This window comes from Perognathus longimembris, chromosome 15, assembly GCF_023159225.1.
Source record: "Perognathus longimembris pacificus isolate PPM17 chromosome 15, ASM2315922v1, whole genome shotgun sequence".
NCBI classification, from domain to species: domain Eukaryota; kingdom Metazoa; phylum Chordata; class Mammalia; order Rodentia; family Heteromyidae; genus Perognathus; species Perognathus longimembris.
In genome coordinates this window covers 40853183-40878455 of record NC_063175.1, presented here as the reverse complement: position 1 = coordinate 40878455, position 25273 = coordinate 40853183, and the positions used below count along the sequence as shown (strand labels likewise).

General features: G+C 37.1%; 1 protein-coding gene and 1 pseudogene across 3 annotated transcripts in view; both read left to right on the top strand.

Annotated features, from left to right (window-relative positions):
- The window catches only part of Dym (dymeclin), a 276321-nt gene that overhangs the window by 109447 nt on the left and 141601 nt on the right, over positions 1–25273 (top strand). For all 3 annotated transcript variants that reach the window (XM_048363482.1, XM_048363481.1, XM_048363480.1), the window contains 4 exons: positions 2319–2497; positions 10162–10287; positions 13277–13390; positions 14658–14752. In XM_048363482.1, coding sequence (XP_048219439.1) covers positions 2319–2497; positions 10162–10287; positions 13277–13390; positions 14658–14752 — 514 coding nt within the window. The remainder of the gene's footprint in view (positions 1–2318; positions 2498–10161; positions 10288–13276; positions 13391–14657; positions 14753–25273) is intronic.
- On the top strand, positions 4801–9178 carry LOC125364242 (annotated as a pseudogene).

Here is a 25273-nt window from a genome sequence, read left to right as displayed (position 1 = left end):
TGATTTCTCATAGGTCTAGAGATGGAGAAATCCATAATCAAAGCACTAGCAGGTTGGTGTCTAATGAAGGCAAATCTCTGCCCCTATTGTCATGCCTTGAATGCTATGTTCTCACATTGCATAAGCCTGAAGGGCAAAACAAATAATATTATGTGAAGTCCTCTTTCAAATTCCTTAATCAAGGATTTCACTAAAGAGAAGCACTTAAGACTTAATCACCTGCTAAAGGCCATACCTCTTAGTATTACTGCATTGAAGACTAAGCTGCAACATCAATTTTGGAGGAAACACAGACATTCAGACTGTAGCACAGACTAGTAGGAATCAGTTAACAATTTTATGCATAAAATGTGAAAACTCATGTACCCAGTAGTGTTTTTCTGGTATTGCGCTCTTCTTAGTGGTAGTGTGAAGAGTGTGGATTACTGTGGTTAATAAGACACATTCTGGAGCTGAGCAGATTTGGGCTTATAACACATCTTGATTACTTTAGAGTATGAGACCTTTGGCAGTTCACATAATTTCTGTAAGTCAGTCTCAAGGACTTTGTCTGTGAAATGGACTTGATGTCACCTAATAGTTTGTATAAATATGAAGCAAAGGTAGAATTTAAAATGATCAGCTCAAGTTTCATTACATAGCAAGTATTCAATATATAGTTTCTAGCATGGTTACTTTTGCCACTCGGGCCAAATGTTAGTACATTTAGGGTTGAACCTTGGCTTCTAGGAGACAGTAGAGTGAGATTGGAACTATTGACTTTAGAGTCGGATTGACATGTAGTTATGTCTTAGTTGTTATTCTTTAAAATACCAGTTTGGGTTGTTTTTTTTGTTTTTTTTTTTGCCAGTCCTGGGGCTTGAACTCAGGGCCTGGGCACTGTCCCTAAGCTTATTTTGCTCAAGGCTAGCACTCGAGCCACAATACCACTTCCAGCATTTTGTGTTTATAGGTATTGAGCAATTGAACCCAGGGCTTCATGCACACTAGGTAAGCACTGTACCACTAGGCCACATTCCCAGCCAATACCAGTGTTCTTATCTTTAAAGCAAGAATTATAATCTCTCCCTCACATGATTCTTAGAAGAATTAAATGAACATGTACAATAGTACAGACTCATTAAATTCTTGCTGCTATTAGAAAAAGAAAAACAATACAAAAACTGTTAATAGTTTTCACTCATAAATGATCTTGGAAAAGTTACTTAATCTCTCTAAACTTCCATTTTATTCTTTATAAAACTGGTTCAGAATAACATGACATCTTTGTTGTATGGATTAAATAAGGGATGTAAAATAGTGGTGTAGAAAGCTGGTTCATAGCCCTTATTAGCTAGGAAGGTATAGATATTGCAAACATAAACACACACACACACACACACACACACATACACACACACAAACACACACACATGCCAACGCAGTCATCTGTAAGCCAGAGTGATAAAGTATTTTGTCTCTGTTATAATATAGTAAGTTTACAATTTTCTCTATTGAATCTCATATAGATTCTGTAAACTTGTACTCAGAGTACTTGACAATACTTCCTTTTGCCATCCCTTACAAAAATATAAAATTAGTCACATGAAGGAATTATTTTGAAATTTAATTTTAACAATTTTAAAATTATATCTTAGGTGTTAAATATATAAATTATATGTTGTTGTTCCAGCCATTTTCTTTGGGAATTGTTTAATAGACTTGGTGGATATTTCAAACATGATTTATTTACTTGAATAAATGAACCTAGCTTCAACACAGTTGTTTTTATACAAGTCTTATTTTATGAAAGAATTTTCTGTTTTATATACAAGCTGTATTTTTTATGTCTCTAGATATTTGGGACTGATCATCTTTGTATTGGTAACAAAGTCTTCCAGTGTCCTAAATTGTATCTATTAGAGATCCTTTTGCTCATTGCTGTATTTAAGGGCAGAAGATTACAGGTGCACGCTTTGTACTATGATGCCCTTACTTACAGCTGATTCAGTTCAGCTATACTTACAAGAAAATAGTAACAAACTCTGTGACTCTATTTAGTTACTCTTTTCCTTTTCAAAGTAAAGTTTAAAATACCAGTTGATGTTCTTTTTTTTTGCTTGTTTTTTTTCAAATTTTTATTATCAAACTGATGTACAGAGAGGTTACAGTTTCATACGTTAGGCATTGGATACATTTCTTGTACTGTTTGTTACCTTGTCCCTCATACCCCCCTCCCCCCCCAGTTGATGTTCTTTACTCTGAAAAGTAGAGACTTCCCATAAATACTCCTATGTAAGTTTCTAATTCTTTGTGACTGTTTTTCTTTTCTATTCTAGACAGCAGTCCTTTTCCCTCATCAATTCCACATGCCTTCCAGATTAATTTTAACAGTTTGTATACAGCCCTTTGTGAACAACAGACATCTGATCAAGCAACGCTCCTCTTATACACACTGCTCCATCAGAACAGCAATGTTAGAACATACATGTTGGCTCGCACAGATATGGAAAATCTTGTAAGTTTTTGTGTGTTTTATAATATTTTGAAGAAAAATTTTTGGCCAACAGGTTGCCACCTAGGTTTTGGTTGAGAGATTGATGGGGAAATATCACTAGATACTGGCAGAGGGGCTGCATGTCTCTGGAGTAGGAACCAGTTCATACAGAGTTGGCTCCCAGAGTAGACAAAATTTCTTGTCTTTGAAGTCTTTGGAAGACCCAAGTTACCCAGGATTCAGCATGATTAAGTCTTCTAGGAAGTACCTTCAGCAGTGTATAAGATTTCTATTTCTCTTTGGTCTGTTCAAGCTGTGAATTACCTCCCCACCAGGTTTGTGTAATTGGTTCCATTTGCAGTAGACTTCTGGTGAAAATGCTAACAGGAAGGGTATTTTTTTCCACTGTGGTTTCTTAAGGGTCCTGTGCCTTGGGATTCATGATGCTTGTTTCCCAGTGGAAGTATATAAGGTAGACCATTGTGAGCACAAGCCCTATGATCTATAGCTGTATAAATGCAGTTCCCAGATTAAGACATCTTATCAGGTATCACTTAGATGTGTACTGCTTTTATTACATTAGCAAAGTAAGTACCATTTTTGTTCATGGACATAAACTCTTACAAGCAATCATTGATTTCCATTGTAATTAATGTGTAGGTAAATAACAGTGTTTTACTGAGTAGTAAAGTTACCTACCTCACTTAGCATGTACTATCTGAAATACATCATGTGTAGAAAACTAAACTATTAATGCTTTATTGTATACAATGTGAATATCCCTGAAATAGCTAATAGCTGCCTGACAGCAACAGGCTGTCACCTCTGCCCCTAGTTTACAGGTTGTTAGAAGCGTTATCAAGCATTTGATAACTACTGTTTTTCAGCTTGAAAATACCATGTTTAGTGAAGAAACACTAAAATATTAGAACTTAGCAGGGTACTTCTGGCTCACACCTGTAAACATAGCTACTCAGGAAGGTAAAATCCAGAGGAACATATTTTAAAGCTAATATATGCAGAAAAGTCTGAGAAACTCCATGTCTCAGCGAAAACTTGGGCTAGAGGCATGGCCCAAGTGGTAGAATGCCAGTCAAGCAAGAAAGTCCAGCAAGCACAAGGCCTAGAGTTCAAATCATGGTAATAGTAGTTTTTTTTTTTTCATTGAATATATATATATATATAACAATTATATTAAGAACAAAAAGCAACCATGAAAGAACCTGTATCAAACAAACATTGGCTTAAATAATAAATTGAGTATAAAGGTACACTGCCCATAAGTAAAAACTTACAAGAAAAAGAAAGCTTCTTTCCTCCTTGGTCTGTATAAATAGTCAATTATGATACTTGATTAGTGGTTTTTTTTTTGTTTGTTGTTTTTTTGCCAGTCCTGAGCTCAGGGCCTGAGCACTGTCCTGGCTTCTTTTTGCTCAAAGCTAGCACTCTGCCCCTTGAGCTACAGTGCCACTTCTGGCCATTGCCTATATATGTGGTGCTGGGGAATCGAATCCGGGGGATCATGTACACGAGGCAAGCACTCTTGCCACTAGACCATATTCCCAGCCCCAATTATGACACTTGAAAACCTCTCTCTCTCTCCTCTCTCATTTTTTTTCAGTTGTAAGTAACAAATTTATGAATGCCTACCTTAACCTAAAAGGAATATGTTTGCACAAATGAAAAAAAATTATGAATTTGCCTACTTTAGTTAAACATGGTTGCTTCTAGGGTAAACTCTTGTTTAGGCTGTAGCTTCATCTTTTGCCTCTACTTTCTACACTATTTGCCTCATTGTCAAGTACACACTTTCTAAATGCAGTTAGTAACACCACTAGCACTAACACTCTGGGTACATGTCTGTCTTATTGCTTATAACCTAAAAGGAAGAATTTACAAGCCAGGCCACCGGTGTTTTACACCTCCAATACTAGCTACTCAGGATGCTGATGTCTGAGGATCATGGTTAGAAGCCAGCCTAGGCTGGAAAGCCTGTAAAAATTAATCACCAAAAAAACTATCGTAACATTGGAACTGTGGCTCAAGTGGTAGAGTGCTAGCCTTGAGCAAAACAGCTCAGAGACAGCACCCAGGCCTTGAGCTTAAACCCTAGAATGAATTGGCATACATATACACACACACATCTATTCATAAGAATTTCATGAAAGGCTCCAGTAGTCTCTTTGGGGGCTGTGTCTACTCTTTGACCAATTATATGCAATGATAAGCCATGAGAGCCACAGAGTAGTTGGAGGGGCTGGTGGGGAGGAGCTCTTTAAAAAGGAAGGGATTCTGAATAAATAATAAGTAGATGTTTCAACACCATGGTGTTTGTACCTTCTTTAACCAAGGAATTTCAAGTTAGCTGCCATTTTATTTTCCATTTGTGTTAGTCAAGCAGAGATTTAGTAGATACTTCCCTTAAGCCTCACCAGCTTTCTGCTCTTGGGTTGGACCTTGAACTTGCACACACATTGCAATATACAACTCATATAATTTTGATATTTCACCACTTTACTTTGGAGACACAGAAAATGAGATCCATATTTAGAGTGATATGAAGTCTCTGACCTGATATTTAGTATCAGAAGAAGTTACATAAGGAATTTTATATCTTCTTTTAGATGACCTTATGGCTTTTTACATAAAAAGGTAAAGGCCAGCCCAACTGGTAGCTTAAAGCCTGTAATCTTAGCTACTTTGGAGGCAGAGATTAGGGGATTGCAATTCAGGGCCAGCTTGTGCTTAAGAGTTCATGACACACTATCTCAACCAGTGACTAGGCTCAGTGGCATGAGCCTGATATCCCAGCAACCAAGGCAAAGGTCACAAGTATATTGCAGTCCTGGCTAGCCTGGGCATAAAATGAGATCCTGTCTTGAAAAAAAGAAAATCAATGAAAGAAAGGACTGCCACAGTGGCTCAAGCCATTGACTTTGTATCAATGTGGCATAAAGAAACTCAGTGAAAGCTCCTTATCAGTAAGGGATTGGTGGGGACAGGGAAGGAGAAAGCAGTAGAGAGGGTTATTCTGAGCACTAGGCAATATATGCATATCTGAATAGAGAAACCCTTTGGCACAATTAATATACAGTATAAAAAAAGAGGAGAGTAAAACAGGCTTGAATTGGGTACTAGAGGAGAGGGCTAATGAAGAGGGTAAATATATGTATACACACAAACTACATAAACATACACAGGCATACGCGTGTGTGTATGGAAATATCAATGATGAAACCTTCCTTGTACAACAAATGTATGTGAAGGAAAGAAGAAAAAAGAGCAATCACCATCTTAGTAAATGTGACATGATTCTAAACTACTAGAATTTAGTAGTCTTATGTGCTACACTTCTTCATAACTTAGAGGATGGTTCAACTACAGCTTGTAAAAGTGTGAAATACCCAGAGTTCTTATAGTGTGCCCCCAAAATGTGCCTATTTTTATGGACTTCATATTCCAGTGTCGGGCTCGAGTCGCCTCCCCTGATGTGGGGTTCAAGGCTCAGCTACGTTTCTCACCACCCCCTTTCTCACCCTCTCTCCTGGAAACCCGGCCTGCAGGTAGCCAGGATGGGGTGGGGGAGTCAGTACTGACCTCACGTGCGCGCGGCCTAACGAGAACGCTTACCCACCTCCTTACTGGTAAAGAAAGCCAGGCATACGCGAGTCTCGGAGAAGCTTCAAGAGCTATCTGATTTATTAAGGCGGGGGTAAAGGGAAGTGATAGGAAGGGAAAGGCGATCAGCCAGGACGCCGATAGGCTGGGAGCTATCACATGATCCCCTCTTGAGCTAACGTCACTCGAAAGCGCCGCGCCAGGGAGAGACGGGGAGGCGCCTGGGCTGGAGAGAGAGTTGGGGGCTGGGTGCAAAGCCGGTTCTTCTGGTTCCGGACCCAGAGAACCGTAGCCTGCTTCCGCATTCCCCTAGGGCTGGGGGGAAGGGCGTCAAGTCCAAAGGCTGGATCCCAACATTCCAGAATATGGGATTTGTGTATGTGAATAACTTACTTCTTATAATTGTTTGATTTAGATTTGAGATTTTTTTTTTAATTTAAATTTTTTTTTTTTTTTGGCCAGTCCTGGGCCTTGGACTCAGGGCCTGAGCACTGTCCCTGGCTTCTTCCCGCTCAAGGCTAGCACTCTGCCACTTGAGCCACAGCGCTGCTTCTGGCCGTTTTCTGTATATGTGGTGCTGGGGAATCGAACCTAGGGCCTCGTGTATCCGAGGCAGGCACTCTTGCCACTAGGCTATATCCCCAGCCCCTAGATTTGAGATTTTTTAATATTCAGTGAATAGTGTATGAAGTATTGTGGTTTTATACAAGACATGGTATATACCTAGTTTGTCCATATCTAATAGATACTTTTAGTAACCTGTTGATCTTAAGTAAAGAATAAATAAACTGAAAGATTTAAAGTATAACTTGTGACTGGTGGGGGGAGGGCTTGGGGAGGAGAGTAAGTAGGAGAAAAATGAGGGAAGGGGTAACAAGCTGGACAAGAAATGTACTTATGCAGAGATTACTACTTTGTCTGATGAAGCTAGTATTTAAAGATGTAAAAGAAAAATATTTAGAGACCAAGAACATGAAAAGACTCAAGATCTTCCTGCTTCTCATTGTTCTAATGAATTGGCTGATAAGAGGGATATTGAAAAGCCTAAATCTGAAGAGAAATCTGGTATTATCCAAGAGGTCATGATTATAGAGGTCAGTTCAAGTGAAGAACAAGAGAGCACCACTTCAGAAAATGAAAATATTGAAAGCTGTATGCTACTGGGATGTGAAGAAGATGATAAAGATCCTTCTCAACCTTGTGGGATGCGAAAACTCTATTGAAGGAGAAGATGATGTAAACTGGTTCATCAGTGACAAAGATGTTGAGGCTAAGATAGGTAATAACAGATCCTCTGGAAGATGGACTCGCTGATACTATACAGCAGACAAAAATGTTACCTGTAGAAATTGTGACAAATGTGGACATTTGTCAAAAAACTGTCCCTTACCCCAAAAAGTCCAACCTTGCTGTCTCTGCTCAGAAAGAGGACACTTCCAGTATGCCTGTCTGGCCCGCTTTTGCTTAGAATGTTCTTTGCTCCTGTCTTCCACTCACAGATGTCTTGAAAGATCTTCCTGGAGAAAACAATGTGACCAATGAGATATGATAGGCCACTATGCTGATGCTTACCCAGAAATCTGGAGGCAGTATCACCTAACGACCAAACCTTGGACCACCAAAAAAGCCGAAGACCCCTTCTGGACAATCAGCCTTAGTGTCTTCTACAAGTATGCACAAAAAGGCCATTATGGACACGAATGTACAGAAAGAAGAATGTTTAACCAGACATTTCCAACGTCTCTGTTCATCTATTTCTATGATGACAAATATGAAATTCAGGTGAGAGAACATAGAATAAAATGCAAAGCAAAAGAACTGCAGAAAAATGGAGACTTACCTAGGCAGTTCAAGAGACCACATATGGAAGCAGCATATAAGAGACCCCACCATGATAGGAGGAAGAGCCATGACTCAAGGAAAAGCAGTAGGCAGCCTCAAGAAGATAAAGCAATCCAGAAAGAACTGGACAGGAAAAGAGAATATGAGAAGCACAGGAGGGATGGCAAGCGTTATGAAGTAGAAGAGGACTTCCCTCGGGGCCCAAAACCTCACTCTTCTTCCAGCAGTGTTAAAACCCAGAAATCTCATAAATCCTCCCACCACTCATTATATTACCACAAACAGAGAAGATGAGCTTTCCAAAGAGAGCCAGCGAAGCAAGCAGAAGAAAAAAAGAGATACGTGGAAAATGATAGCCATGATAATTTATTTCTTAAGCAAAGGAGAAAAAAATCTAAGCTGTGAGACAGCCACAGATCTGGCTTTCCATATTTATTTGATCTCCATGAACACAGCATTCTAGCAGTATTTTTAATTACCTTTGATTAAAGGGAAGCTTTGGCTATCATTATTCAATTTCAACCATGCCTAGAATTGCTGCACAAAGGCTGTGGAAATCTCAGTTCTCTTACAACAGGTTACTAGGTAGGAAAATGAGAAGACAACTTAAATTTCTGTTATAATACCAGTTTTATCCAGAATCTTTGAGATAGGAAAAAACCAGTCTTTCAAGAAAACTTCTTGTAAATATATTGAAAAAAATAAGTAAATAAAAGCTAATCAGATGTAATTCATTAGTTTGTGGGAAAATTAAACTCTTGTAAAAAGAGAAAATGATACTACTAAAAGAAATTCATCATTCTTTTTCAGCATTTTTTCTTAACATTGAAAAGAACAATAACTACGAATTCAGATCCAATTTTTCTTCTAGAATTGTGAAGATCTTCCTTTGGACAGAACATCACAGGCTGATGGTAAAAATAAAGTAGTCATCTTTGAAAATGCTGAGAGTTAGGCTTTAGCAAAATGCAGGCAAGAAATCTACCCAAAATTAATGTATAAGACAGATTTCCTGAAACAGGTAAAAATGAGTCACTAAAAAATGTACTACAATAACTATGAAACAGTTTTTACCATTTCTACAGCCACACATCAAAAAGACTGTCACTTAGATAAATATTACCCAACTTAAAAAATTTTCTTTTCCTAGATTTTTCTTACTACTATACAGCTGTATGGAATTTTTTTTGTACTTGTGAACCTTTTGTGCTTATCAAAGCCTAATGTTCGAATTAAAAAGAAATAAAGACCTGAAACAGAAAAAAAAAAAGAAATGTACTTACTATCTAACGCATGTAACTGTAACCCTCTGTACTTGACCTTGACAATTTAAAAAAGTTAAAAAAAAATTTTTTTTATTGTACTAGTATTGGGGCTTGAAGTCAGGGTCTGTTCTCACTCACAGCTGTCACTTTACATTTGAGCCTTCCCTCCAGTTCCAACTTCTTTTGCTGGTTAATTGGAAATAAGAGTCTGGTAGACAAAAGGGTGAACTAATTCAGTAGTGATACTCAATAGACACTATGTTGAAAATGAACTATACAACTTGGGGGGGGGGGCTAGGGAGGTAAAAATATGGAAGAAAATGAGGGAGAGGGAGGGTATACTAAATACCTGGCTTATGTAACTGTGACCCCTCTGTACATCACCTTTACGATAAGAAATTTTAAAAATACAGTAAAATTTTTAAAAAAGAATTTGAAATAAATCTATTTATAAATAAACAATGTAAAATGAAATAGACCAAATAGAGTAAATAGATCATATAAAATGAAATGTTTGTAAATAGATCATACAAAATGAAATGATTTATTAAAGAGTATCTCTCAGTATACAAGTTGAACCAGTGCACCTTGGACAGCTAAGTGCTTTTTTTATTTTTTAGCATTAAAAACAAGGGATACTAAGTGCATAAATTTAAACATTATTTAATTTATGAGCAATTGGGCATTTTTCCTCTTTTTTTTTTTTTTGGTTGGGGAAAGATGATGTAATTTCTTAAAAACTCCAAACCATGAGCCTAAATGAGTTAGGCAAATCCAGCCTTTAAGTTGGGTAAACCTTCCAGACCTTCCCTTTCTCTTTTGATGTCTTAGCCAAGTGAATGGAAAGTGTTAAGTTTCACTATGATATTAAAGGAAAAGATACAAAATAAAAATGTAAAGTTTTAAAACATTTGATTATCTAATAAGATATTGAGATTACATTATAATTTTATTTCCCAGGTTTTACCAATTCTTGAGATTCTGTATCATGTTGAAGAAAGAAATTCACACCATGTGTATATGGCTCTTATAATACTGTTGATCCTTACAGAAGACGATGGCTTCAATAGGTCCATTCATGAAGTGGTAAGTTACGATTACTTTTGACTAGAGATGTAGAATAGATATGTCCCTCTACAAATTACTTTGTCTTAGCATGTCTTCCATCTTTTACTTACAATAGGTATTTATGTAATGACCTGGAGTAGAAATGGTATCTTTCTTCAGGTTTCTGAAATAGTATTATTATATTTTTCTCGAGAAAAACTGTAGCCATGGTTCAACTCTATCAAAATGGCTCCTTAGTAATTGATACAAATGTTTTTTGCTATTACTAAATTCATTTCTTTCCTCGTTTCATTTCTACTTTAGTTGTGGCAGGAACTGACAAGCAGATTTGTTCCTTGCATAAAAGATGGAACAAAATGCATAAGATTGAGACATTGATTTTTATGTTTTTAAAATAGTGTAATATAATTTAACTTTTAAATTTTTCGGTACTTTAAAGAGTTCCATGACCAAACTGATTTTTTTCTTCCTCTGGTATTTTCATCTTGTAAAAGTGCATGGGTTGTTGTTGTTGTTGTTGTTGTTGTTGTTGTTGTTGTCGTCGTTGTTGTTGTTGTCTTTTGCCAGTCCTGGGGTTGAACTCAGTGGCTGAGCACTGTCCCTGGCTTCCTTTTGCTCAAGGCTAGCACTCTACTACTTGAGCTACAGTGCCAGTTCTGGCTTTTTCTGTTTATGTGGCATTGAAGAATTGAACCCAGGGCTTCATGAATGCTAGGCAAGCACTCTACCGCTAAGCCACATTCCCAGCCCTAGTGCATAGTTTTAAAACCTAGGTTGGATGAGAACTTGGATGCTAGGTCATGACCTCTTTCACTGTAGTCTCTTAAAGTAAATGTTATAAATCAGATTTACATCTATATGTAATATATAATTAATTTTATTGTAAATATTTTAATATAATACATGTATATCTAATTTTATTTGTAGATGTTTAATATGATACTAGTATCTTTTAAAATGCGTAACACTACTAGTACATTCAACAGAAACAACAAAAATTTGTAGTTTTTGCTAATGTCTATTTTGTCCAATTATATTTAACTATTTTCTAGAATTATTTGAATCAGATTCCAAATCTTACTCATTGTATTTATTTTTTAGGGGTCTTAAATCTATGATAGATTTCCCCCTTTCATTTATTATATTAACTAGCTACTAATAGCTAATTAGAATAGAGGCTTGATAAGGTTCAACATACCTCTTATGTTATTGAATCTCTTCACTTTTTTGTGGTGGTACTAGAGTTTGAACTCAGGGCTTTGTGCTTGCTGGGCAGGCACTTTGCCACTTGAGCCACACGTCCAACTACGAATGTCTTCACTTTTGTTATCCCTTCATAGTTAAAAACTAAAATTTAGATTGATTTGTTTTATAAGGTTCTTGGACCTCCATTGGCAGTTGTGAATGCTAAGAAATCTGCTTTGTCCAGATGATGGGTATCTTCTTAGTGGAAAAGACAGGAACAACCTAGAAGTCTCTTGTTTCTTCATGCATATGCAGAGAAGAATATGGCACCTTGGGTTGGGAATGTGACTTAGCGGTAGAGTGCTTGCCTAGCATGCATGAAGCCCTGGGTTTGATTCCTCAGTACCTCATAAACAGAAAAAAGCTGAAAATGGCACTGCGTCTCAAATGGTAGAGTGCTAGCTAGCAATTGAGCAAAAGGAAGCCAAGCATAGTGCTCAGGCCCTGAGTTCAAGCACCAGGACTGGCAAAAAAGAGAAAGAAAAAAAAAGAATATGGCACATTGACTCTTCTTGAGTCAAAGGAGGAAGAATATAGACTAACTGTAATGTAAAAGACTGTTAGGGAATTCTGGTTAGTATTGGTTGTATTTTACCTTCTTTGTGGTAGCCCAGAATTAGCTGTTGTTGTGCTCAATTTTTTTGTGTATGCATCCTTCCCTTCCTAATACCCATGTTACAAATCTACCAGGGAAAGATCTCAGTTTAATTTAGGAAACAATTCTTGCTATTGAGGCCTGGAGGCATACGCCAGGGCTGTCTGCTCTGAACAACCATAACAAAACTCTGCACATCTCTCCTTGAAGTTCTCAAGAACTCATTACACTCCCGGCTTCTTTCTCCTAAACACACACATTTAAGTTTTCTATACACTGTTGTGAAATCTCTATCTTCCTTCACAAGAGGCACCCACTTTTTCTCATTTTTTGCTTTCCGTTTGCTAAATTCGACTTGTTTTCTGTGTCACTTTATTTTTTTGTAATTTATTAATTAAAGAAAAAAATTTGACAAGGTTTTGTGCAAAAAGGGTACAGTTACATAGTAGGGCAGTGTGTACATTCCTTGTGATATCTTACATCCTGTTTTTCTTTCCCTTCCCTAGGTTGGTAGAAATATATACAATATACAATGTACCACGTGGAGTAGCCACGTGGCCTACACCAAAGAAAACTTTTTTTTTTTTAAGTGGGCGGCTATACTGGGCTTTAAACTCAGGGCCTTGTGCCTGTCTGGTCACTACCACTTGAGCCACATCCCCTACCCTTTTTCTTTAGTTATTTTGGAGATAAGAGTCTTTAATTTCTACCTAGGCTAGCCTGGTCTATGATCTTTCTATTAGGTTTCCTTAATAATGTGGATGACAGGCTGTACTCCCTCCCTCCTACTCTCCAAGCATTTTATAAGTTGAGATAGGATCTTGAAAATGTTTTACCTGGCCGCCAACCTGGCCTTCTGATTGTCTGTCACTTTTATCCTATATGCATTCTTTTCAGATACATCTCTTTTTTTGTCTAGTAATGGTATTGTTAGTAGATATCTTCTTGCTTTGCAGACTTGTTTTTTTTTCTTTTCTATTTAAGGAAACATGAAAAGTAAACACATTAATAGGTGTATTTACTAGAACTGAAAATCTTATAGTTCACTTTTTACTGCTTAATTTACCTTTGGAGTAGAGCCATGACGTCTCAAAAACTGTAGACATGGAATAACTCATTTTTCCTTAAAGTAATCATATTTATTTCAACTTTTCTTCCCCATTTCAGGTACTAAAAAACATTACATGGTATTCTGAACGAGTTTTAACTGAAATTTCACTGGGTAGTCTCCTGATTCTGGTGGTAATAAGAACCATTCAGTACAACATGACACGGACAAGAGTGAGTATTATGTAACTTTGTTTCCATGGGTTTTAATACACTACAACTAGAACTAAAGTATAAATTATCTCAACTTTTACTTTTATTTTTTTGCCAGTCCTGGGACATTGTCTCCAAGCTCCAGGCTTGTGCTCCAGGCTATTGCTCTACCACTTGAGCCATAGTTCCATTTCTGTTTTTTTGTGGCTAGCTGGAGATAAGAGTCTCAGAGACTTTTTCTGCTCAGGCTTTTTGTGGTTAGTTGGAGATGAGGGTCACAGAGACTTTTTGCTTGAGGTGACTTTGAACCAAGATCCTCAGATCTTGAGTAGCTACCATTACAGGTGTGAGACTCCAGTACTGGCTTGTCTCAACTTTTAGAGTGCCCAGATGCTCATGAAACAATGCAAAAAATACAGATAGTTTACATACTATAAATACAGATAGTTTATATACTACCTGATTGGAATATATTGTTTCTTAATATTTAATTGTGGTATGATTAGAAATATTTTATGTGAAATAGAAAACAGTGTAGCACATTAGGCCAAAACTAGACTGACATCACTTGATTTACCTTTTAAATGCAGCTACAACAAAGTATAAGGAGATATGAGCATAGGAAAATAGGAATTTAGACTAATAAGAAAAGTAGAATAAAGCACATACTTTAAAGAGTTAAAAATACTTATCCTGGATTCTGTTTATAGGAGCAAATGTAGCTCTGCTCAATAGAAATGTATTATCAAAGAGAAGCAATATATGGAATTCATAGCTGAATGGTCAAGTCTGCTTATTTTCACTGGTTTTCCCTCTTTAGGGCCAATGCTATATATCTTGGGGTTTTTTTCCTTGTTTGTTTTTTTTTTTGTTTAGCCGAGACCTCAAGCACCAGATATGCTTTTGAATGGAGAATTGGTATTTTAGAAAGGTAGTTACCATGTATATGCCATAAGATATGTAACCCATTAGAGTCTGAAGCAGCACACTAATTAAAACATTAATATTTCTGCAGCAAATGATTTCAGTATTTTCCTTGGTGGAAATGATGAAAACAAACCATCAAGAACATCTTTATGTTTTGTGTCATTTGTTGCTTCCAAATGAGTTGTGAAAATATTTTCACATCTTAGTGCTTTATGGATTTGGAAACTAGAGAAAAGGGATTGTGGACTTGCAGCTTTCTAAAATTAGTAACAATTAAGTTCACATTTACTTCTACTTAACCTTATTTAAAATGCAGAGAAGACTTGATGTATGTTTTAAACTTGCTGTTTTTTTTAAACAGGACAAGTACCTTCATACAAATTGCTTGGCGGCCTTAGCAAATATGTCAGCACAGTTTCGTTCCCTCCATCAGTATGCTGCCCAGAGGATCATCAGGTAAATATCAGCTTTGAAACAAGTATGAAGTTTTGCCCTTGGGTTGACCTATTGAAGAACATTCCTTGGTATAGTCCCTTTTAAAATGTTATATACAAGAAATGCCAGATTTTCACAATTAATTTTTATCTTCTTGTTTGGCTGAAAATATTGTGTTCTATTTGTTTTCTAACTCACTTCTTAAAATCAAAATTAAATATGTGTTTCCTTTCTCCCCTCTTCTTTCTCTTTTTTCTTTCTTTCCTTCCTTCCTTTTTTCTTTTTGACGAGTAGTAGGACAAATCAGGGCCTCACATTTACTCAGCCTTCTTGCTCACAGCCAGTGCCTTGCCACTTGAGGTACACCTTCAGCCTGGCTTTTTTGATTGCTATTTGGAGATGGACTTTGACAGACTTTTCTGCCTAGGGTGGCTTTGAATCTTAATCCTCCAGATCTCAGTCTTCTGAGTAGCTAGCATTACAATTGTATGACACTGGCATCTGACAGACATGTGTTTACTTTTAATTCTTTTTGCAAACTAAATTTTGCAAATCTAATTTTAAGTGTTGTGTGTTAGCTTTCTGAAGGAACAAATGTCTAGGTTAGTAATATAAACAAAATCTTACCGTATTTCCTAGTATTTTAGAGACCATCATGCCATACTTTTAAGGATTTACTTGTGTTTGTTGTAGAGATTTGTTTTTTCAGTACTAAAAATAGAATCTAGGATTTTGAACATGCTAAACATGTGCTCTTCCATTGAAGTACAGCCTCAGCTTCAATAATGCTTGCCATAGCCATTTACCCTTGTATTAGTTTCCTATTGCTACCATAGCAAATTATCACAAATAAGTGGCTTAAAACAATATTCATTTGTTTGCTTTAAATTATTTTGATTAGTAACATCAATGGAGTTAAATTAAAAGTTAGTAAAACTTCATTTCTTTCTTCTCTACCTGAGAATTTGTTTCCTGGTCTTTTGCTCTTAGGTGCTGCCTTGTTCCTTGATTCACAATCAATAGTAGGTCATTTGTTCCCTCATATCTCATCTATTTTGATCTATCTTGTGATTCCCCTTTCACTTAAGAACCTTAGCCCTACCTAAGGTTAATAATCCAGCCATCTTCCCATTTCAAGATATTTAACATAATCACCTCTTCACACCCCCTTTTTCCATAGAAAGTAACACATTTACAAGTTTGGCAGATTTAGATATCGACATTTTTGAGTGGGAGAGGTGTTACTCTGCTTGTGCATCCCCTATCACTTGAAATGAAAGTCACTTTCCAAGACAGTTCTTAAAGGTAGGCAAATTAATTAACCAATCATGGTTATCATTTTCAGAGATTTTTTTTAGCAAGTATAGGTATTTTTATCTTCTAATTAAATATAATGCTAAATAGTATCTCAGCAGCTCTCAAGTAGAACATTTGTTATATAATTCAGTGAAGTCATATTGTTTTCTTTAATTCTTGCTTTTAAGGCAATTCAGTTTGGACCATTAGGTTTTGTTTCCAGCCATTAGTGCTGCTCACAGCTCCATGTATCTTTCAGTGATCTCACATTCTGCCCATTTGTCATGTTTATTGACCTGGGCTTGCTTTTAATGATTATTCAAAATTAACCTCTCTCTTTATTTGTCTTTAGAATTTAGTACAGGATATTTTTGTATTGACTCACTATTTAATTTATGCCTCATCTTTATATATTCTATTGGGTGGGATACAGAGTGGTGCTTGTATGTGAGAGTGTTCAGTTGGCTCACTTTGGGCTACTGTGAGCTTCATGATTTAAAATAAACATAATAAATAGTCTTCTCATACTCCAGAGTTTTCCAAGAATTCTGAAGAACCTAGTTTCTAAAAGTTGACCTTTGTTTTACTGTACTTTATTTCACATGACAATATTTAGTTATTTTGAGATGCTTTGCAGGCCTTTTCTATGTGTGTTTATGGAGTTTTCCAATGGTTCCATAAAGATTTCATTATAAAAATATTTTTCCCCAAGTGGCAAGGTCTGATCAGCATGAATATAGTATGCCAGGTGACCTGATTCAAAAATCTAACTTCTGATAAAATGTATTAAGTAAGAGTAAACAAAAGTTTTCTAAATGTAGTAGGTGAAAAAACTGCAGATAAAACATTGTTGTACTACCCAGTTTTCTACCTTTGGTGCCAAAAATAGAAAAAAAAGCCAAATATACTGAAGAAATAAGAAACCTTGTTTGTTTTAACTTATTTTTAAGATAGGGTCTTGTGCTTTTGCCCAGGCCATCCTTGGACTGTGACTCTCCTACCTCAGCCTCTTGAACAACGGATTACACATGTGAATCACCATACTTGGCCCTCAAAATCTTTTATCCTACTGGGCTTAAAGTTGGGTCTGACTCTCTCCTTATATTTTAAATTCATATACTCATTTATTTCTCCATGGCTTCTGCTTTGGTTTACTGATCATTATGTTCATCCAAACTCTCTTTAGTCTGCCTAGTCTTTTCAACTCCCTATGATCCCTCCCTGATCTCCCTTTGCCTTGTTGAATCTGTTTAAAAAGCAAATCATAGCATACTGCTTACTTTGATTAAAATTATTAAATGGCTTTGCATTGTCACCTATTGAGAGCAGTAACTCATCACTGAGGGATATCTGACAATATGACAATATATGAAGTTGTCCGTTTGCTTATTAGATTGTCACACCTGTGGAGGAAGTTGCTACTGACATCTAGTGGCTAGATACCAGAGTTACTTAAACTATTAAAATGCACATGAACAGTTCTTGCAACAAAGAACTATCTAGCCCAAAATGTAGCAAGTATTAGAGCCAGAAACCCTGCCTCAGAGTGACATGGTGTGGGGCATGGCTTTTGCTGTTAAGATTCAATTGCTACTTGACACATACTTGCTGCTGAATCATTATGGTGCCTTGCCCTTCAAAATCCACATTCCTGCATCTAGTAAATATAGTCTGGAACTATGCTTGGCACAGAGGACATCCCAGTGACCATGATTATCTCCTCTTTCTATAGGTCTTTCCTTTACATTCAGCTTCTTACTCCACCATTCTATTGAGTCTGCAATTACTCCTTCAACCTGTCAACTCTGTGTCAATTCAGCTTGTTTCTTGCTTCAATATTCACATAATAAACAAATGAAATGGCAGCCCATGAGGCCTGTAAGTTCTTTACCTAGGGCTAGTTACTAGGACAAGAATTGACAGGAACTAATAAAAAGCTGCAATAGAGGTTATGAGCTAGAAAATCTGATGGAGGTTACCTGGTTCTCTCAGAAGCAGCTATGGGGAAAAGAAATTAAGTCTTGACCTTCCCAGTGTAGATGCTAGTGTGGCCTGAATTCATGGCTCTTGTTGAATGAACAGAGCAATAATTACTGAAGATAAAAGATTTGCCCTGCCAGGTGCTAGTGGCTCATGCCTGTAGTCCTAGCTACTCAGGAGGCTGAGATCTGAAGATCACAATTCAAAGCCATCCTGGGCAGGAAAATCTGTGAGACTCTTAGCTACCAGAAAACTGGAAGTGGTGCTGTGGCTCAAGTGGTAGAGCACTACCCTTAAGCTGAAGAGCTCAGGGACAGAACTCAGGCCCAGAGTTCAAGCCCCATGACCGACCCAAAAGTAAATAAAAGATTTGTCCTATATTTCATTAAATTACTTTATAGACACTCTCAATAGGCACAGAATAGACTTCTAATACATTGTTAGTTATTGATTCTTGGGGTATGTTCTGATATCTACTATGCTATTCTCATAAACGGATTGGTATCTAGCCACATTCTGCAAATATCTACTGCTCCTTGATGATGTGTCTGTAAGATTCTTTAGACAATTTAAGGTATTGTGGAAGAGATTTTTGAGAATGGTTAATATAAAACTTAGATTAACTTCTTAAATTATTTTATATGTAGTCTAGTCATTTTTTGGTTAGATCTTATTACAAGATTTGAGGGATGGGATTCCCTGTCCCTCCAAGAGTCCACCACTCAGAGACAGTCTCAAGCAAAAAGATGGGTTTATTGGGAAAGCAAAAAGCAAGCTGACTGGCCAGGGATGCAGTACAGACTCAGGAGCTGAAACTGCAGCCCCTTCCCCCTCAAGCTGGGGTTTATCAAGGTAAAAGTGTAGCAAGGATATAGAGGGTTGAAGCAGGGGGGTAGAGCAAGTAACAAACAAGTTAAACAAGCCATTTACAGAAGCAGGATTTGGGGGTCAGGTTGACCTAATATGTACCTTCATTTTATCAATTGTTACCATGTTTCCTTAACCAAGATGGAGTCAGCTCTACCCACTCCAACATTTCCTACCATGTTTCCCTAGTCAAGATGGAGTCAGCTCTACTTCCTACAACAATCTAATTGTATAATTTAAGAATTTAAAAAATGTACTGGGCACCAGTGGCTTATGTCTGTAAACCTGGATATCAGGAAGCTGAAATTTGAGGAACACAGTTCAAAGTAGTTTGGGCAGGAAAGTCCGTGAGACTCTTATTTCCAGTTAACCACCAGAAAACCGGAAATGGTGCTGTGGCTCAAAGTGGTAGAATGCTAGCCTTGAGCAAAAAAGAGCTCAAGGACAGCACTTAGTCACTGAGCCCAAGATCCATAACTCACACACAAAAAAGCCAAACATTATTTTTCAAGTTCATCTTTTCTAACAGTGAAGAGCCACCAGTAGGGAACACAAAGTCTTTAGGTTTTTACCAAGCTGCACAGCAGCTTCTGTCTAGTCCCTCTGGCATTTCTGTTAACTACATTTTCTTGTTTCACATACGTACTACTATATGTTTTAATCACTAGCACTTTTTGTGAGACTTCAAAAAGACAAATGGGTTATTCATCTCTGGACAATTCCTCCTGTTTTATTGGCAGATTTAGATGTTTTAGATAATGTGTTTTAAAAAATACTTCCTTGCTGGGCACTGGTAGCACATGCCTGTAATCCTAGCTACTCAGGAGGCTGAGATCTGAGGATCAAGGCTTAAAGCCAGCTAGAACAGGAATGTCCATTAGACTATCCCCATTTAATCACAGAAAAATCCAGAAGTAGTGCTGTAAGCTCAAATAGTAGAGTGTTAGCCTTGGAACCTAGGGTCAATACCCAGGTCCAGGCCCAGCAGAAAACAAAAACAACTGAAAAAAAAAAAAAGCACCACAAACTTCCTAGTCTTAATAATAAGGGAGATAATTTTTCTAATAATACTTTCTAGTGTTATTATTTGGTACTGACCCTGAGCTTTTTTGTTCAAGGTTGCACTCTTGTACTTGAGCCACAGTACCACTTCTGGCTTTTTGATAAATTGGAGCTAAGAGTCTCACAGACTTTCCTACCCAAGCTGATTTTGAACCAGGATTTCAGACTCTTGAGAAGCTAGGATTACAGACATAAGCCAGTAGGACCCAGTTTAGCTATCTCTTCTCTCTTTATTACCTATAAAGTCATTTGCCTATTTGCTTCCTAGATTTCTTTCTTTTTTTTTTTTTTTTTTTTTTTGGCCAGTCCTGGGCCTTGAACTCAGGGCCTGATCACTGTCCCTGGCTTCTTTTTGCTCAAGGCTAGCACTCTGCCACTTGAGCCACAGCGCCACTTCTGGCCGTTTTCTGTATATGTGGTGCTGGGGAATTGAACCCAGGGCCTCATGTATACAAGGCAAGCACTCTTGCCACTAGGCCATATCCCCAGCCCCTGCTTCCTAGATAAATTCAATCAATTCAATCACTTGTTCTTAATCTTACCTGGAGCTTTTTTTTTTTTTTTTTTTTTTTTTTTTAACATTTAAGACTGCTAGAAATCTGGACACATTTATAGTATCCAATGCCTAACGTATGAAACTGTAACCTCTCCGTACATCAGTTTTATAATAAAAACTTTTAAAAAAAAGACTGCTAGAAATCTGGACACATTTATAGGTTTTTGTGCCGGCTTTACAAAGCCGGCCTAGGTTTGTTTGTCCAGAGCAGAAGCTGAAACTGGAAGGGGGGCAGTATAATTAAAGAATAATATATGCATCTGCGAAATAGCTGATGAAACCCCTTTGAAAAATTAGCATGCATGCTAGAAAAACAAATGACAGAATATAAACCAGGTTCCATTTAGGGGGTTAGGGTTGGGGAGGTGAGCCAAGAGGGTAAAGAAAGCTGAATATGCTCAAAATACTTTATGTGCATGTGTGAAAATTGGGCAGATTGTTTGGGTAAGAGGACAGAAAGGGATAAGGGAAAGTAATGGAGGGAGGCAGTCTAATCAAGGTGTATTGTAAGCATATCTAGACAAGTCAAAATGAAACCACTTGTACAACTAACATACTAATTTTAAAAAAAAAAAGAAGAAGAAACCTAAACTGGTTCCACAACAATGTCTTAGGCAGGTCTGCAGAAAATCACTTCTAGGAGTGATTCACCTGCATGTACGATGGAGCCAACTCCCAGGGATTGACTAATGCAGGTGGTGCTCTGCAGTCCAGGTACCACAGTCCTTGTTGACCATTCTGTTTGTTGCTCCCCACCCTTTAGTACAGCTGCCTTTTAGTGTAGTTAAGTGCATACGGTTTTTGGAGTGAATGAAGACAGTAAGGTCTTGTTTAATTGTTTTTTAATCAGCTATTTTTAATAGCTATGGATTGTCCAAGTAGCACAACACATGGTACAGAGAAATTGTCCTGGGATATATTAAGTATGAAAATAGGGCAAGAACTATGTATTTTTGGCATGAAATGCTGACATCCTTCTCTTGTCTAATCTTTGATATTAATTTTGTTTCATTGAGAAAATACTTGTGCTTCTACTGAGTGCGACCACTGCTGTAGTCCTTTTAGAGATTTCTTATATCCAAAATGCCAATATTATATCTAAATGTTTTGTGTTTGAGTGATTTTTAAGTGTTATTGAGTTTTGTCCTCATATTGTTATCTGATATCAGTGTACTCAGAAAATATGAAAGGAACTATCTGATACTAAGAGTAATAGCAAATATTTGGTTCTGTTTCATAATCTTTGGCAGGTATTTAACTTCTGCTTTCCATATCTAAATGCTTACTTCATGTGAGAGAAATAATGACTTACAAACTCTTTTGCATCTCTACTATTGAATTATAACATTTTAAAAATACTTTGAATCTAGAAATTAAAACTAAATCATGACCCCTACAAAAGAGTTTCTTGGTCTCTGGTGATATTCCTAGATTTAATTCCCTGCCCAAAGAATCATCAGATTACCTGTATTTCCCAAAAGCTTCCTTCTCTAAAAGAAGAAAATGAAGATCTCCTTGGATATAGAGTTTTATAATAATAACAGATTTATTTTAAACGGATAGATCTGACCAATGGCCTTGCAGTTTAAAGACTACTTTTAAATGTACATGATTTCAGTTTTGAAGAGAGAATGAACTTGATCTTGCCTAATGCCTAGGCAATAAGCAGGTTCCAATTTCTCCTTTTCTGAGGTCTTTGCTGATCCTCCTTTGATCTGTCAGTGTATTAGCCAGGAAAGGAAAGAGGAATGTTTGCCTTAGAATTCTGGCTTCCTATACTTCCTGTGGTCAGTAGTACTTTGAAGGCAGCTAAACGTTTCTGGGAAATCTGGCATGGTTTGCTTTTTCAATTTAGTCTTTTTTCAAGAGTTATATTGAGAACATTTAGACAGTTTCTAGTTGAAATTTTGTATGTTTTTAATTAAGAATTTCTAATTATTCAGAAAATTGCTAATACTACACAAAGAATATCTTGGTAGATTTGATGGGAGATGAGATTACTTCATAATTCATTTAATTTAATTTCAGACTGTTGACACACCCAGAATGTCAACTTTTCTTTTTCTTTTTGGTGCTGGTCCTGGGGTTTGAACTCAGGGCCTGGGCTCTATCCCTGAGCATTTTTTGCTCAAAGTTAGCACTTTGCCACTTGAGTCACAGCTTCATTTCTGGTTTTTATTGTAGTTAATTGGACACAAGAGGTTCATGGACTTTCCTGCCAGGGCTGAATTCAAACCACAGTCCTCAGATCTCAGCCTCAGGCATGAGCCATTGGCACCTGGCTGAGTGTCACTTTTTAGAGTACTGATTTAGTTATTTGCAATACTGGGATAAACTCAGATACTACACTTGTGAGGCAGGCACTCTACCCCTTGAGATGCCCTCAGCTTTTTTGCCTTACCATTTTTCTGAGAATACTTCACACTTTTTACCTGGGCTGACCTCAGACGATGATCCTCTACCTCCCGAGTAGCTGAAATTGTAAGTATGCACCATCATACTGGCCAGAGGGTCAGCTTCTAAGGAGGCATGTTGGCAAGTACACTGACCCATGCCTGTAATCACAGCTGTGTAAAAGGTGTAGCTAGGTAGATCACTGTCTGAGCCAGCCTGGGCAAAAAGTGCAACACTATTTAAAAAACAACGAAATCCTAAAGGTAGAAGTGTGGCTCAAGTGCACTGTCCTAGCTATGAAGTTCTCAGTTCAAACCCCACAAAGAAAGCATGCTAAACATACATCTGAATTTTTACTTCTTATAGGTTCAGACTTTTTGTACAAAACTGTTATATGATAAACATTAAAATTACTTGCTTAGAACTTTATAGAATGTCACATCCCATTTTAGTGGAAACTGAGAGTGTTTGGAAGCGTGATTAAACCTTCATACCTGTCTATTACTGTGAAGAATCTGGTATTTTTACCCTATTTTTAAAGGAACAAATTAACCTGCCACAGTTTTGTGAATGCTGATAGGAAACTTTAGACTCCTGGATCAGAGACAAAGGACAGCTTGTTACTTTTTAAATTATATATTTTATTTTAAATGATTACAGCAGTAATAGGAATGAGAGTAGGGGCATTTCTTATGTGAATCCCCATGCTCCAGAGCAGCGTGATAAAGAGACCAGTGACACCTGTTGAAGTAGAGGTTGCATTACAACCACAGTAAATCTTAATGTTGTGTAGTAGACTTCAGAAAAACCAGACCAGTCTTTGCATTGGAGAGAGACATCTTTAATATGTATACTGGCAAACTACCCTCTGCAATGTGACATCATTTCTGCCTTCCAAGCTTGTTCATCATTTAAACCCCCATGAAAACATAGTTCAGCTTGCCTGGGTAAAGAGGACACACTCCATCATTGTGACATATTAAGGTGAAATATGGAAATGGCTGTACGGAATCCTCAATGGAAAGTGGGGACTGGTTAACTCTAGGACAGACATTCAGATTTCCATTTTGCATCTTAACTTTTGTGTGTTCCAATTCCCCTAGAACATTTCTAAGCTGTTGGTAAAATTTTGAATGTTGTAGTTCACTGTTAACCTTGGTTGTGTTGAGTGAAGGGATGAATCTGTGCTCATAGCTAAAGCGTAGTATGTGTGTGCTTCCCTTCATTTGCCCTCCCTGGGGAGTCACCTTGGTAGTAGCTGTACCATTGATGAGTGGAAGTTGTGGCTGAGTTGAGAGTATCTGTTTGTAAGTCAGGTAGTAGAGTAAGTACAAGGGGACACAATTACAACTTAAGCAAGTTTTCTCATAATACCCTAGGGAAGAAAATTGGTTAAAGGATGCAGACATATTCTGAAAATAAACATATACAATATACACATAGTTCAGAGTCCACGGCTGACGGTACCGTTGCTTATAAGATGTCCAGAAACAAAGACCTATGGAGCTCTGTCTTCCAACAATCATTAATTACCTAATTATCACTTCTATTACCTGTTCAAAAAGCCTGTCACTGTTTCAGTATGGTAGCTAGTTGGTTGGTATTGCTGTAGGTTTTCTGTCTCACTCTCCATGAGCTTTATATGTCTTAGAAGTATTGAATAGCCTCATTACTCTGCTTTGCACATCTTTCAGTGACTCTCCAGCTCAGATGTCAGTGTCCATACACAAAACTTGTAGTAGTTTTGACAGATCAAGAATATTTTTAGGAAAAGATAACATATTTATGATATCATACATATTATTAAATGTTTTTGGTAAAATTTTATTATTTACAGATTTATCAATAACAAATTTCTTTTTTCACAAATGGTAACATTCAAACATAAAGTTAGTGTGTGATGAGGCCAAGTGAGCAGTTTGTACAGAACCAGATACAGAAATCATTCTGCAGCTCATGGCCCAGTATTAGTCACAGAACAAAAGTGAGAAGAAATATCTCTCTTTTTACAGAAATGTGATACCTAACATTTTATTAAATGCTAAACTAGATAAGAAAACTAAAGAGACTTAAAAACATATTTCTTGATTTTTGCACATATTTCATAGCTTTTGTTTTTCATTTTCACACACACATATAAAGTATTTTGATCCTGTTTGCTTTTCTTCACCCTCTGCTTATCCTCTCCCTTTCCTCTGGTACAACTACCCCAACAGGACCTACTTTACATTCCTTTTGTATATTCTTACTAATTTTTTAGGATGTGCTAAGTGTTCAAGGGAGTTTTGCCATGGTATTTTGCATGTGCATATTCTACACGTTAATCAGATTGACCCCTTCAGAGTGAGTCTGATCAAGGTATATTGTGTACATATATGGACATTTCA